The 14,467-nt window shown below is 43.6% G+C and overlaps 1 protein-coding gene across 2 annotated transcripts in view; it reads right to left on the reverse strand.

Annotated features, from left to right (window-relative positions):
- exd3 (exonuclease 3'-5' domain containing 3) overlaps window positions 1-14,344 on the reverse strand; it is a 62,734-nt gene extending 48,390 nt beyond the window's left edge. For both annotated transcript variants that reach the window (XM_029692272.1, XM_029692273.1), the window contains exons 1-13: window positions 14,264-14,344; window positions 11,909-11,983; window positions 6,196-6,260; window positions 5,553-5,714; window positions 4,998-5,183; window positions 4,723-4,776; window positions 4,492-4,631; window positions 4,298-4,404; window positions 4,043-4,116; window positions 3,840-3,878; window positions 3,508-3,674; window positions 3,225-3,372; window positions 2,751-2,952 (exon numbers count right to left, since the gene is read on the reverse strand). In XM_029692272.1, coding sequence (XP_029548132.1) covers window positions 2,751-2,952; window positions 3,225-3,372; window positions 3,508-3,674; window positions 3,840-3,878; window positions 4,043-4,116; window positions 4,298-4,404; window positions 4,492-4,631; window positions 4,723-4,776; window positions 4,998-5,183; window positions 5,553-5,714; window positions 6,196-6,260; window positions 11,909-11,933 — 1,369 coding nt within the window. In that variant the 5' untranslated portion in view covers window positions 11,934-11,983; window positions 14,264-14,344. The remainder of the gene's footprint in view (window positions 1-2,750; window positions 2,953-3,224; window positions 3,373-3,507; window positions 3,675-3,839; window positions 3,879-4,042; window positions 4,117-4,297; window positions 4,405-4,491; window positions 4,632-4,722; window positions 4,777-4,997; window positions 5,184-5,552; window positions 5,715-6,195; window positions 6,261-11,908; window positions 11,984-14,263) is intronic.
- Between the last annotated feature and the right edge of the window lie 123 nt (window positions 14,345-14,467).

Raw genomic sequence — 14,467 nt, forward strand, 5'->3', positions numbered from 1 at the left:
AAGACCCAGAGTTACCTCTGCTGCAGAGGATACATTTACATTTTAGTCATTTAGCAGACGCTCTTATCCAGAGCGACTTACAGTAGTGAATGCATACATTTCATAAAAAATTTTCCCGTACAGGTCCCCTGTGGGAATCGAACCCACAACCCTGGCGTTGCAAACACCATGTTCTACCAACTGAGCCACACGGGACCAGTTCAATAGAGTTACCAGCCTCAGAAATTGCAGACCAAATAAATGCTTCAGAGTTTAAGTAACAGACACATCTCAACATCAACTGTTCAGAGGAGACTGCATGAATCAGGCCTTCATGGTCGAATTGCTGCAAAGAAACCACTACTAAAGGACACCAATAAGAAGAAGAGACTTGCTTGGGCCAAGAAACACGAGCAATGGACATTAGACTGGTGGAAATCTGTCTTTTGGTCTGGAGTCAAAATGTTTGATTTTTGGTTCCAACTGCCGTGTCTTTGTGAGATGCAGAGTAGGTGAACGGATGATCTCCGCATGTGTGGTTCCCACTGTGAAGCATGGAGGAGGAGGTGTGATGGTGCTTTGCTGGTGACACTGTCTGTGATTTATTTAGAATTCAAAGCACACTTAACCAGCATGGCTACCACAGCATTCTGCAGCGATACCTCATCCCATCTGGTTTGCGCTTAGTGGGATTATCATTTGTTTTTCCAACAGAACAATGACCCAAAACACACCTCCAGGCTGTGTAAGGGCTATTTGACCAAGGAGAGTGATGAATGCTGCATCAGATGACCTGGCCTCCACAATCACCCAACCTCAACCCAATAGAGATGGTTTGGGATGAGTTGGACTGCAGAGTGAAGGAAAAGCAGCCAACAAGTGCCCAGCATATGTGGGAACTCCTTCAAGACTGTTGGAAAAGCATTCCAGGTGAATTTTGTATTTATTTTATTTATTGAAGCTGGGTGAGAGAATGCCAAGAGTGTGCAAAGATGTCATCAAGGCAAAGGGAGGCTACTTGAAGAATCTCAAATATAAAATATAAACTCAGCATTAAAAGAAAAGTCCCCTTTTCAGGAGCCTGTCGTTCAAAGATAATTCGTAAAAATCCAAGTGACTTCACAGATCTTCATTGTAAAGGGTTTAAACACTGTTTCCCATGCTTGTTCAATGAACCATAAACGATTAATGAACATGCACCTGTGGAACGGTCGTTAAGACACTAACAGCTTACAAACGGTAAGCAATTAAGGTCACAGTTATGAATACTTAGGACACTAAAGAGGCCTTTCTACTGACTCTGAAAAACACCAAAAGAAAGATGCCCAGGGTCCTTGCTCATCTGCGTGAACGTGCCTTAGGCATGCTGCAAGGAGGCATGAGGACTGCAGATGTGGCCAGGGCAATAAATTGCCATGTCCGTACTCTGAGATGCCTAAGACAGCACTACAGGGAGACAGGACAGACAGCTGATCGTCCTCGCAGTGGCAGACCACGTGTAACAACACCTGCACAAGATTGGTACATCTGAACATCACACCTTAGGGACAGGTACAGGATGGCAACAACAACTGCCTGAGTTACACCAGGAACGCACAATCCCTCCATCAGTGCTCAGACTGTCCGCAATAGGCTGGACTGAGGGCTTGTAAGCCTGTTGTAAGGCAGGTTCTCACCAGACATCACCGGCAACAACGTTGCCTATGGGCACAAACCCACCGTCGCTGGACCAGACAGGACTGGCAAAAAGTGCTCTGCACTGATGAGTCGCGGTTTTGTCTCACCAGGGGCGATGGTCGGATTTGTGTTTATCGTCGAAGGAATGAGCGTTACACCAAGGCCTATACTCTGGAGCGGGATCGATTTGGAGGTAGAGGGTCTAGGGCCGTGTGTCACAGCATCATCGGACTGAGTTTGTTGCCATTGCAGGCAATCTCAACTCTGTGCGTTACAGGGAAGACTTCCTCCTCCCTCATGTGGTACCCTTCTTGCAGGCTCATCCTGACATGACCCTCCAGCATGACAATGCCATCAGCCATACTGCTCATTCTGTGCGTGATTTCAAGCAAGACAGGAACGTCAGTGTTCTGCCATGGCCAGCGAAGAGCCCGGATCTAAATCCCATTGAGCACATCTGGGACCTGTTGGATCGGAGGGTGAGGGCTAGGACCATTCCCCCCAGAAATGTCCGGGAGGTGCCTTGGTGGAAGAGTGGGGTAACATCTCACAGCAAGAACTGGCAAATCTGGTGCAGTCCATGAGGAGGAGATGCACTGCAGTACTTAATGCAGCTGGTGGCCACACCAGATACTGACTGTTACTTTTGATTTTGACCCCCCCTTTGTTCAGGGACACATTATTCAATTTCTGTTAGTCACGTCTGTGGAACTTGTTCAGTTTATGTCTCAGTTATTGAATCTTGTTATGTTCATACAAATATTTACACATGTTAAGTTTGCTGAAAATAAACGCAGTTGACAGTGAGAGGACGTTTCTTCTTTTGCTGAGTTTATTTTGATTTGTTTAACACTTTTTTGGTTACTACATGATTCCATATGTGTTATTTCAAAGTTATGATGTCTTCACTATTATTCTACAATGTAGAAAATAGCAAAAATAAAGAAAACCCTTGAATGAGTAGGTGTGTCCAAAACTTTTGACTGGTAGTGTAGGTCTGGCCGACACATGGACAGACAACAGAAGGCACATCCAAGACCCATTTCATAAATGTTTTGAAGATAAATCCAATATAGACCAATCCCTTCACTCACCCAGCTTGAGGACCGTGGTAGCAGAGAAGAGGCTCCTGATGAAGGTGACAGTGGTGTTGTGTTGAGAGAATCCATGGGCACACAGGTCCAACAGGAAGACCTGGCCTGGCACTGCCAGCTGGATCAAAGCTACCCTCTGCTGGGGAGACACTGCACCGAACCCTGCCCTCCACTCCATATCCACCCCTACTATACAACCAGGCTGGAGAACAGGGGAGAGGGAATATATTTTGGGGTTGTGAATAAGGTCTACTACACCTGTTGTATTCGGCGCATGTGACTAATACAATTTGATAAATGCTATTATTTTACTACTGTTTACATTTTTCATAGGTGTTTGGTGCTTACATGGGATTTAGTCTGCAAGTTTTCTACAAGAGATCCTTTATAAACTAAAATGACAATGCTGTCGTGTACACACACACAAGCCAGTGAGGAGTCATCTGTGGAACCACCTCTCTGATTGATTGATACCTGTAGAACTGTGTCTCTGCAGCACTGTAGCCCCTCCAGGGTCTCCAGGAAGTGGACATGGTCCCTGGTGATTGGCAGCTGGTAGAACCTATCACGGTGTGCCTGGGACGGGTCCCACGACTCAGCATTGCAGCCTTTAGATACCTCCCTGAAGAAGAGGCAGAGGATTGAATGAATGAATATATGAGAAAGAGAGTGTGTATGTGGACAGCGGACAACACACAGACGTAGATTGACTGATAGATTACATTTATTTTCCTTCATTCTCTCCACATCTCTGTACCTCAGCGAGGGTGGTAGGCTCTCCTGTGTGTCCCACACCCCAAACGGCAGACGGTCTTTGGGGAGACCGTAGTGTAGTGACCACTGGGCAGCGTTGACCATCCCACCATACTTGACCATCAACTCAACCAACTGGATTTGCAGCTCTGGGTCGTCTGCCACTGTGGACTGACCATACTCGTCAATATAGTGAGCACTGAACACACACACCATCAATCAACCAACCAACCAATGACCGAGACACTGAGATTATATCATGCATGGGCCCTGTTGTGTGCGTTTAAAAAAAAGACTAAACTAAGCAAAAAGAGAAGCTGATTTCACACGGCGTACCTGTACATGGTCACGCCAGTTCTCCTCTGACATGCCTTTCTGAAAGTCAGAGACGGTGAGAAGTGAGGACATGTGAATGGGGTGGAAAGCAGAGGCCTCACAGAACATAAGGAAACATACTTTAATTGAATGACCTGATTGCAAGTAACTCCTGCTAAAGGACTGAAATGTATTGTGTTAAAGGACCCGGGCTTGCTGCTTACCTCCACAAACCTTTTATACATGAGGAAACGCATGGAGTCTGATTTACGCTTGTACACAGAGTTGGGACACAGACCTGCAAAGTGAAACCATTGGTTTCAATGAAAATGAAGAGCAGGCACACTGATGATCAGTGATACACATGGGCACCATCAGAACACATACACACACACACACACACACACACACACACACACACACACACACACACACACACACACACACACACACACACACACACACACACACACACACACCTGGGTCGATGTTGAACTTCTCCATCAGTCGAAAAACTTGTTTGCTGAGCATCTTGGGCTGGATTTGATCAGTTTGATGTTTGGAGAGGGACAAGCGGGGAAACTGCCTGCAGTGAAGCACAAGGAAACATAAACCACCCACTAACGGCACACATACACGCACAGAAAGAGTGGCACACACACACACACAATACCTGCGTAGTTGTGCTATGCTGAAGTCAGGATGGCACCAGGAGTCCAGCAGTGTGAGCATACGTTCCTCCAGTTTAGGATGGCCCCTTACAAACGACTCGGCCATAGGAAGCTTGTCCTGTAGAATCAGGGGGACACACATCTGCAACACACATGGGGGGGGGGGGGGGGGGTTATGGTTTAGTACCAACACACACACACCTTTGCTTTAATAACAGGTTCTGATCACTCACCTCCTCCATATCCACTTCATTCTGAAACTCCAGTTTCATGCTTAACAACGCAGCCTGAAAAACAAAGAAAACATTTAATCAAATACACGTTATTTAATTGTGAAAATCCCCAAACATTCATTTTTGACCCCCCCACCACAATTTTTTTTAATAGTTTTTATTAATTCACCTAACATAGCTTTGTCTGACTCCATCATGATTAACCCATTCGATTCCCATCCACCCCGTCCCACCACAACAACCAGATGAAGAAGAATAGCAGAACACCAACCAACCTCCCTGTAACAGCTGACAGCCTGCAGTTTGATGATATGCAGCCTCAGGATGCTCCGGTCCAGATTCCCCAGCTGGTAGATGTCTATGAGAGGATCCATGAAGCTGGGCTGGGCGTCCGTGAGGAGTCTGAGAGCACGACGCTGCAGCCCCAATTTAGAGACCTCTGGGACGGCCTGGAGGGTCACCTGGAGGTAGATGAGATTTACAAATGACGCTTCGTGATTATTTTCTTTAGCTCATAGTAGCGACATGTCTTAATAAACCACAAGCACACAGTGCCTTTGGAAAGTATTCAGACCCCTACCCCCTTTTTTCCACATTTTGTTACGTTACAGCCTTATTCTAAAATGGATTCAATTGTTTGTTGTTTTCATCAATCAACACACAATACTCCATAATGACAAAACAGAAACTGGTTTTTAAAAATCATATTCAAGTGAAATAAAGTGCTGGCCATTTTATTTTATGTGAACTATTTTTGGTTCCTGGCACTTGTTTACAATAGAGGATCTTCAGTGGAACTGAGCATGCTGTTTTCCTTTCCTGGGACTGACCTTGGGATGGGTGCGTCTCCAGCGCTCAAACTCCATGAGGATGCTGTGGCCCATGGTGGTGGCCTTCCCCTTCTGCCTGCCTGGACAGCCCTCCAGGACACACAACAGGTCCTCTAGGGGTGTCTGGAAGTCTGAAAAGCCCTTGAAGGCTACAGCTCGCAGCTGAGACGACAGGGATGGAGATGGATGGGAGGGGGGTTTAGATGCACTCTCCATCTGTGTCGAATCCTAACATCTGTGCATATTAACTTTTTTGCTAAAATCTCAAAATTTCCAAGTTACACATAAAGCTGTGAATTGCATAACACTTTGTTTTGCATGGGATTAAAGTATTGAATCTTGAATTTTATTTAGATAGATTTTGGTACTCACACACTTTCCCTTTCTCATTCAACATCTCTCACAATTTGCACAGTTAGTCAATATCTACAAACAATGCATGTCTGTTTGAGAGATTGTAATCTTGCGGCTTGATCTTTTACACAATATTTCAGACGCACAGTCATTCACTCAACATTCTCATAGATATATCCGGTTTAGACCTGCTCGCTCATTCCTTCCCTCAAGGTTTTCTTTCCTCACACACACACACAGACTGTGAAGTTGACGACATACACAATGTAAATGCAGCTTTCTGTCTCACCGTCTCAAACTCTTTCCTGGTCCAGAAGTCAAAGAGTTGTTCTCTCAGCGCCGTGGGGTCAGCACCTGGAGGTCACACAGGTGATATGGGGTTACATACTGACCCCTACTGACCTCTCACCCCAACCTGTCATTGGCATAGGGGTTCCGTGGCCTCCAACTGCTCTTAAATGCTAGTAAAACTAAATGCATGCTCTTCAACTGTTCGCTGCCCGCACCTGCCCGCCTGTCCAGCATCACTACTCTGGACGGTTCTGACTTAGAATATGTGGACAATTATAAATACCTAGGTGTCTGGTTAGACTGTAAACTCTCCTTCCAGACTCATATTAAACACCTCCAATCCAAAATTAAATCTAGAATTGGCTTCCTATTTCACAACAAAGCATCCTTCACTCATGCTGCCAAACCCTCGTGAAACTGACCATCCTACCGATCCTCAACTTCGGCGATGTCATTTACAAAATAGCCTCCATCACTCTAGCCAACAAATTGGATGCAGTCTATCACACTGCCATCCGTTTTGTCACCAAAGCCCCATATACTACCCACCACTGCGACCTGTATGCTCTCGTTGGCTGGCCCTCGCTTCATACTCATCGCAAAACCCACTGGCTCCAGGTCATCTACAAGTCTCTGCTAGGTAAAGCCCCGCCTTATCTCAGCTCACTGGTCAGTACAGCAGCACCCACCCATAGCACGCGCTCCAGCAGGTATATCTCACTGGTCACCCCCAAAGCCAATTCCTCCTTTGGCCGCCTCTCCTTCCAGTTCTCTGCTGCCAATGACTGGAACGAACTGCAAAAATCACTGAAGCTGGAGACTCTTACCTCCCTCACTAGCTTTAAGCACCAGCTGTCAGAGCAGCTCACAGATCACTGCACCTGTACATAGCCCATCTGTAAATAGCCCATCCAACTACCTCATCCCCATACTGTATTTATTTATCGTGCTCCTTTGCACCCCAGTATCTCTACTTGCACATTCATCTTCTGCACACCCTACCATTCCCGTGTTTAATTGCTATATTGTAATTACTTTGCCACCATGGCCTATTTATTGCCTTACCCCTCTTATCCTACCTCATTTGCACACGCTGTTTATAGATTTTCTACTGTATTATTGATTGTATGTTTTTTTTTTATTCCATGTGTAACTCTGTGTTGTTGTATGTGTCGAACTGCTTTGCTTTATCTTGGCCAGGTTGCAGTTGCAAATGAGAACTTGTTCTTAACTAGCCTACCTGGTTAAATAGAGGTGAAATAAAAAACTATTTAAAAAAAACACTCCATCAATGTTTATCACTATTACTTAAAGTGGAACTGACAGAATTTTAGCAACATAACATCTTATTAAAATTGGTTCATATACACCCCAGGAAGAATATTATACTTTTTAAAAACATTTTCTGACAAGCCAGCACTTAGATATTCTATAACAATTCTATAACAATATAGAGTAGGAAAGCGGAAGTACGTTTGGACAATTAATAGACACTGCAGTAAATAAAACATCCGTCTCACCCAGGACCGGAGTCGACGTAAACTTGTGCGCCAGAGACCAATCAGAGCTACAGTAGGCCTTTATACAAACAAGCCATTTGCCACACAAGCCTGCCATGATTTACTTTGAACTGGACTGTGTGTTTACAGGCAGTAGCAACAGCGAGACTTTAAAATCATTAAAACATATTTGCCAAAAGCCACAATATACACCTGAATGAAATTGCACTGAAACGATGTGGAATTGTAGCCTATCCATCCTTCTGCAGCTTGCATGCTTATCCCAATCAAGCACTTAAGCTAACTGGCTAAAGTAAGCTAGCGTGCTCCGTACAGACACAAATGAGAGAACACCTCACTTTGACCATTTTACTCACCCTAGCAGAGCTGGTTAGCTAGGCTGTTTACTAGAGTTAGAGTGTTCGTGACAAACTATGACTTTTTTTTGCCTACGTTTACTGACACCGGTCATATTCAGTGGGTGTCGTGCGATCGTAAATTCATCAGCTATTCTGCGTTCTGGCACACAGACGAGAGTCCTCTGAAATTGGAGTAGATAGCCAGAGTGAATTTGCGATTGTAGGAGATATGTCATTCAAGTTCTTGCTAGCTAACCAAATGACACCTGCATCTATAGTTGTGTATATAGCCACCAAAAACAATGATGAGGGTGAAAAGTCAGCCACTCACCCACTTCTCCAATGACATCCTCCTACCAGCTAGCTGGCTAACGTTAGGCTCCGTGGTTTTAGCTTGCTACCTAAATAGATACGCTAGTCTATTAGCTAGTTTGACTGTATTGACATTCCCAGGCTTAGTTACATTCAATATTTTGGAGAAAAACAGATGTGTCATTGAAACTGAAACAGTGCATCCCGAATGGAGGCAGTAAACAATGTACCAGGCCAGCTCTGATTTACAACCTGACAGCAATATTTTTTTAGACTACCAAGAAACGTATTGGTGAATTATATGAATCATGCATTGAACTGCATCCATCTATTCTGACAACAACGCGCTATTCTACATCATGGAATGTTAATTAAAATAGAACCTATTTAAAGAAACATTTTATTTTTTTATTTAATTAAGTCAGCTAGGATCCAACCCTTTTTTTCTCTCCAATTTCCGCCTAAAATGACAAACCCAAATCTAACTGCCTGTACCTCAGGACCTGAACCAAGGATATGCATTTTCTCGATACCATTTGAAAGGAAACCCTTTTAAGTTCGTCGAAATGTGAAATTAATGTAGGAGGATATAACACATTAGATCCGGTTAAAGATAATACAAAGAAAAAACGTGTTTATTTTATTTTTGCACCATCATCTTTGAAATGCAAGAGAAAGGCCATAATGTATTATTCCAGCCCAGGTGCAATTTAGATTCTGGCCACTAGATGACAGCAGTGTATGTGCAAAGTTTTAGTCTTATCCAATGAACCATTGCATATCTGTTCAAAATGTTGTATCAAGACCGGCCAAATGTGCCTAATTGGTTTATTAATACATTTTCAAGTTCATAACTCCTCAAACAATAGCATGGTATTCTTTCACTGTAATAGCTACAGTACCTTGGACAGTGCAGTTAGATTAACAAGAATTTAAGCTTTCTGCCCATATCAGATATGTCTATGTCCTGGGAAATGTTACAACCTCATGCTAATCACATTAGCCTATGTTAGCTTAACCGTCCCGTGGGGAAGGACACCGATCCTGTAGAGGTTAAGGGGAGGCAGGTAGCCTTGTGGTTAGAGCGTTGGGCCAGTAACCAAAAGGTTGCTGGATCGATTCACCGAGCTGACAAGGTCGTTCTGCCACTGAACAAGGCAGTGTTCCCCAGTAGGCTGTCATTGTAAATAAGAATTTGTTCTTAAGTGACTTGCTCAGTTAAATAAAAGTTAAATTAAAAAAGAAAAAAAAGAACAAATTCTTATTTACAATAACACTGCCTGCTGCGGGACGGGGGTTTAAAAATAAAAACATTTATAAAAAATATAGGACAACACACGCATCACAACAAGAGAAACACCACATAAAGAGAGACCAAAGACAACAACAGCATGGTAGCAACACAACATGGCAGCAGCACAAAACATGGTATAAACATTATTGAGCACAGACAACAGCGCAAAGGGCAAGAAGGTAGAGACAACAATACATCACACGAATAATACATAATAAAGTATAATAATAAATAAAGTTGTTTTTGTAGCATAAAATGGGAATTTTATGTTTTTGACTAATATGATTGTCTGTTTCAAATCCATTAAATCAAATCACATGCCGAATACAACAGGTGAAGACCTTACTGTGAAATGCTTACTTACAAGCCCTTAACCAAAAATACAGTTAAGAAAATAGAGTAAAGAAAATATTTACTAAACAAACGAAAGTAAAAAATAATAATAAAAAGTTACACAAAATAACAATAATGAGGCTATATGCAGGAGGTACCGGTACCGAGTCAATGTTCGGGGGTACAGGTTAGTCAAGGTAATTTGTAGGTAGGGGTAAAGTGACTATGCATAGATAATAAACAGTGAGTATCAGCAGTGTAAAAACAAAGGGGGGAGGGTGTCAATGCAAATAGTCCGGGTGGCCATTTGATGAATTGTTCAGCAGTCTTTTGGCTTGGGGGTAGAAGCTGTTACGGAGCCAATTATTTGGGCCTTCCCATGACACAGCCTAGTATATAGGTCCTGGATGGCAGGAAGCTTGGCCCCAATCACGTACTGGGCTGTACGTACTACCCTCTGTAGTGCCTTAAGGTCGGAGGCCGAGCAGTTGCCATACCAGGCGGTGAGGCAACCGGTAAGGATGCTCTCGATGGTGCAGCTACAGAACTTTTTAAGGATCTGGGGATCCATGCCAAATATTTTCAGTCTCCTGGAGGGGGAAAAGGCTTTGTCATGCCCTCTTCTGTTTGGACCAAGACAATTTGTTGATGATGTGGACACCAAGGAACTTGAAACTCTCAACCTGCTCCACAACAGCCCGTCAATGTGAATGCGGTCATGTTCGGCCCTCCTTTTCCTATAGTCTACGATCATCTCCTTTGTCTTGCCCACGTTGAGTTAAGAGGTTGTTGTCCTGGCACCACACTGCCAGGTCTCTGACCTCCTTCCTATAGGCTTTTTCATCATTGTTGGTGATCAGGCCTACCACCGTTGTGTCATCAGCAAACTGATGTACGTACGGTCACTGTGGGGACGACTGCAAACGAGTTTAAACGTTGTCAGTTCCCCTTTAAGGATAACTGGATTATCATTAACTCAAAAGGAGTGGGATAGGATAGTATTAACAGCAGTTGTTCAGGGTTACTGACCGAGTTTTGGAGCAGTTCTGCTTTGCTTTAGGTTTGATTTAAAGCCATAACACCCACTGAGAACTGAGAGGACAGGGCACATTTTTGGAGGGCTGGGGTTTAAAAAGGCATGGTAACAAAAGGGGAGGTGTAGACTGGGTATGTTCCTAAGCATTCCCAAAAGCTCCTGCCTCACTCTCCCCCCACCCCTCTCCTTCCCAGGCCCAGTGTTCCTGTTCCCCTCCCCCCACTGCTTTCTGTTTGTCTCGGATTTCCCCAGGAAAGGGCAACGCGGTGGTCACGGTGTAAAAAAATCCAGCCTTCCTGACGGACAGCCTGGGAAAGCAGACCAAAGGGCTTCTCTCTCTCTTTGTTTCTCTCCCTACCCACACTTTTAACACTCCGGTCTTCATGGATCTGAGCTGGTTCATGCCTACACAGCAGAAACACTTTTCAGACTCCCCAAAGCAAAGCACAACACAATGCATGGCGGAAGAACACGGCACAAATCGTATACATCTCTTTCTCCCTCTCCGTTGCTATTCTCTCCACTTTAGCAGTTATCCCCCAACCCAGTTCCACAGAGAGAAAAAATAGAGGGGGGGGCTCAGGAATGTGGAACATGTAGCTACTCAATTGTATGGGTGAGCTACTGAGTGACAGGTAAGCAGGGACTCAGAGCTGTATATGGAGGAGCACTCCACCTGGGAGAGTTTGTGTGTGTGTGTGTGTGTGTGTGTGTCATTCAACTTGTATACCTTTACACCTGCCGGGACTATCCTTCCTGTCATTCCGACAGAGGCAAAACCATACCAGAACATGTGTGTTTGTGCATTTAAGCGTGGTGTCTGGACTGATGCGTGTGTGTGGGTCCCAGACAAGTGTTTGTTTGGCTTAACTACTGACCCAATTGTTGCGTAGCCTGGCTCATTCCTCTCCAGTGGATTGCGCTGCGTCGTAAGTCTGAGGGGTCTCACGTTCCTAGGGGGGAGGAAGGGAGACAAAGTGAGGGAGGGGGAGACACGTACTGGTAGTCGAGTTCAGCAACAGACGGGATTGCCTGTTCTGGTATACAAACAAACATCAGGGTGAATGGGGACACACCCTGACTGGCACTGCAGGCCAGATTAGCAGCACCTGATTGGTGGGAATTAACAATATAACGCGTAGATACTTCCTGACTGGGGACATTTAATTAGTTATTGACTAAAGTTCAGTTATGCATCCCAAACTCAAACCATAATTTCATCCACATTAGAAATTCTGCGTTCTTTTCTTTCAGTGTCTGATCAAATCATTTTCACATTTCTTTTAAATAGGGAGACAATCTGTTTTCAGCATTTGTTTCCATGACCGATCAAAACGTACGGTGAGCAATATGTTCGGAGCATCGAGACGCAATAAAAAAAAAAAATCACAGTATCGAATTACAATACATATAGAATCATGAGAATCGCAAAACATATTGTACCAGCAACCAAAGTATTGTGATAATATTGTATCGTGAGGTCCCTGGCAATTCCCAGGTCTAATTCAAATGGCGCTGTATAAAACGGGGTCTATAAAATACTGACAGGCTCTTAAAACCTTGGGCTGGGAATTAACAGGGACCTCACAATACAATATTATCACAATACTTAGGTTACTGATATGATATGTATTGCGATTCTATTGCGATTCCATGTTCAAAACATATTTCTCACCATATGTCTGCTGCAGAGGGACAAGAGAGAGACATGAGAAAACGAGTTTTGATCAGTCATGGAAGTAAAAGTGCTGAAAACAAATTGGCTCCCTATTTAAAAAGAAGATGAAGAACAAGCTATGAGAAAAAAAACTGAGTTTTGGTGCATGTACAGCTGACTAGCGCAAAAATTATATTGTGATTTTGTTTCAAATAATATCAGGATGTGCGACTATCGATTTTTTCCTCCATCACTATAAAAAACCCAAACTTGTATTAACTTGAAAACCCTTACATCAGGGGTATTCAATCGGGGGTCCAAGATACTACATGGGGTCCATACATTTTTTTTCTCACTCAATGTTTTCATGAATATCTCTAGCAACAACAGAATAAACTAACTTTATTTCTCAACTCCTAATGTTGAGCAAATTATACTCACTGGAGACAATTACACTCGCTGGAGTATCTGACATAGGCTTTGAAAAATCACCCACGAATAGGGCTACCAGTGCAGAAAGTGGTGCTGGCTGCTGGTAAGCTTTCTTGACTTAATACATTTTTGCCAACACATGGCTAACCTTTGTTTACCAGCTAAACAGTTACTATTAGCAGAAATGTGTTTGGAGTTACCTTTCTAGCTAATACGCTATGTTAGAGTTTACATTTCCTTTTCCAATTATAATGTGGGAGGTCAATAAAAAAAAAAAAGATATACCAAATCTATTCATTTTCAAATGTTGATTACTTCTCCTTGCTATTATCATTCACCTGATGATAAGACAAGACATTTGGAGAAACATTTTATTTTTGCTAAGGTGTGATGAGGGTCCCTGGGACGCCATTTTGCCTGAGATGGGGTCCATGAACAGCAAAAGATTGAAGACCCATGTCCTACATATTTCAGAATTTCACTTGAACAAGTTAAGAACCAGAGCGCTGAAGCGTCCCCGGGCACACACCCTGTGGGAACAGCAGACCACGAAAGGACAGGCTGCCAGCTGGCTGTGGGACATGCTTTTGAGGCTGAGGATGTTTTTTTAAGTCTGACGTCTGGACTGTTTCTCTCCTCGTGGTATTGTTATTGGCTCTCACAACTGACTCGTACAGCAGTAGCGGACTCTGGTGCAGGGCGCTCTACTGTACTCTGCTACCACCTATTGGCGACTATCGAACAGTACAGCATGATGGGAAGCCCTCTGTTAGGCGGCTCCTACTAGATGAGGAAATATACACAACATGTACCCAAAGACAACCCTCTCTGTTGTAACATCCTGTTATGTTCACTAATTTGACAATTAGCCCAGAGTAGTGTGAGATGTGACAAATTATGCATGGTGGTTTGTTACTAGTAGCTAGCTAACCTATGTCCAGCTAGCTAGCTGGCCCACCCAGCTGGCCACAAATTAGCAAGGTAGCTTGCTAGCATTTTAAAGCATTTATCTCACGTGTGAACGTCACCTAGCTAAAAAGCTGTCAACTCTATGTCGATGTGATGTAACATGGGTTAAATGTAAACCGAATTGACCACAATACATGCTATGTTACAATGTTTTGAAGGTGAAAAATAGACTTACGTTATAACTTGCCTCTAGCTAGCACTAGCAAGGAAATGAAATTGAAATGATAGAGGTTTTGCACGGAAGGCTTCAGAACGGACACCACCTCGTTCTCGTCTATGACTCGCGAGTTTTAGAAAATAACAGAACAGAATATAATATAATGTTATATAATAGTATAGTATAGTGATGGAAATGGCTACCTGGTAGTTTTTACCATTA

The sequence above is a fragment of the Salmo trutta genome, chromosome 15 (genome assembly GCF_901001165.1).
Source record: "Salmo trutta chromosome 15, fSalTru1.1, whole genome shotgun sequence".
Classification (NCBI taxonomy): domain Eukaryota; kingdom Metazoa; phylum Chordata; class Actinopteri; order Salmoniformes; family Salmonidae; genus Salmo; species Salmo trutta.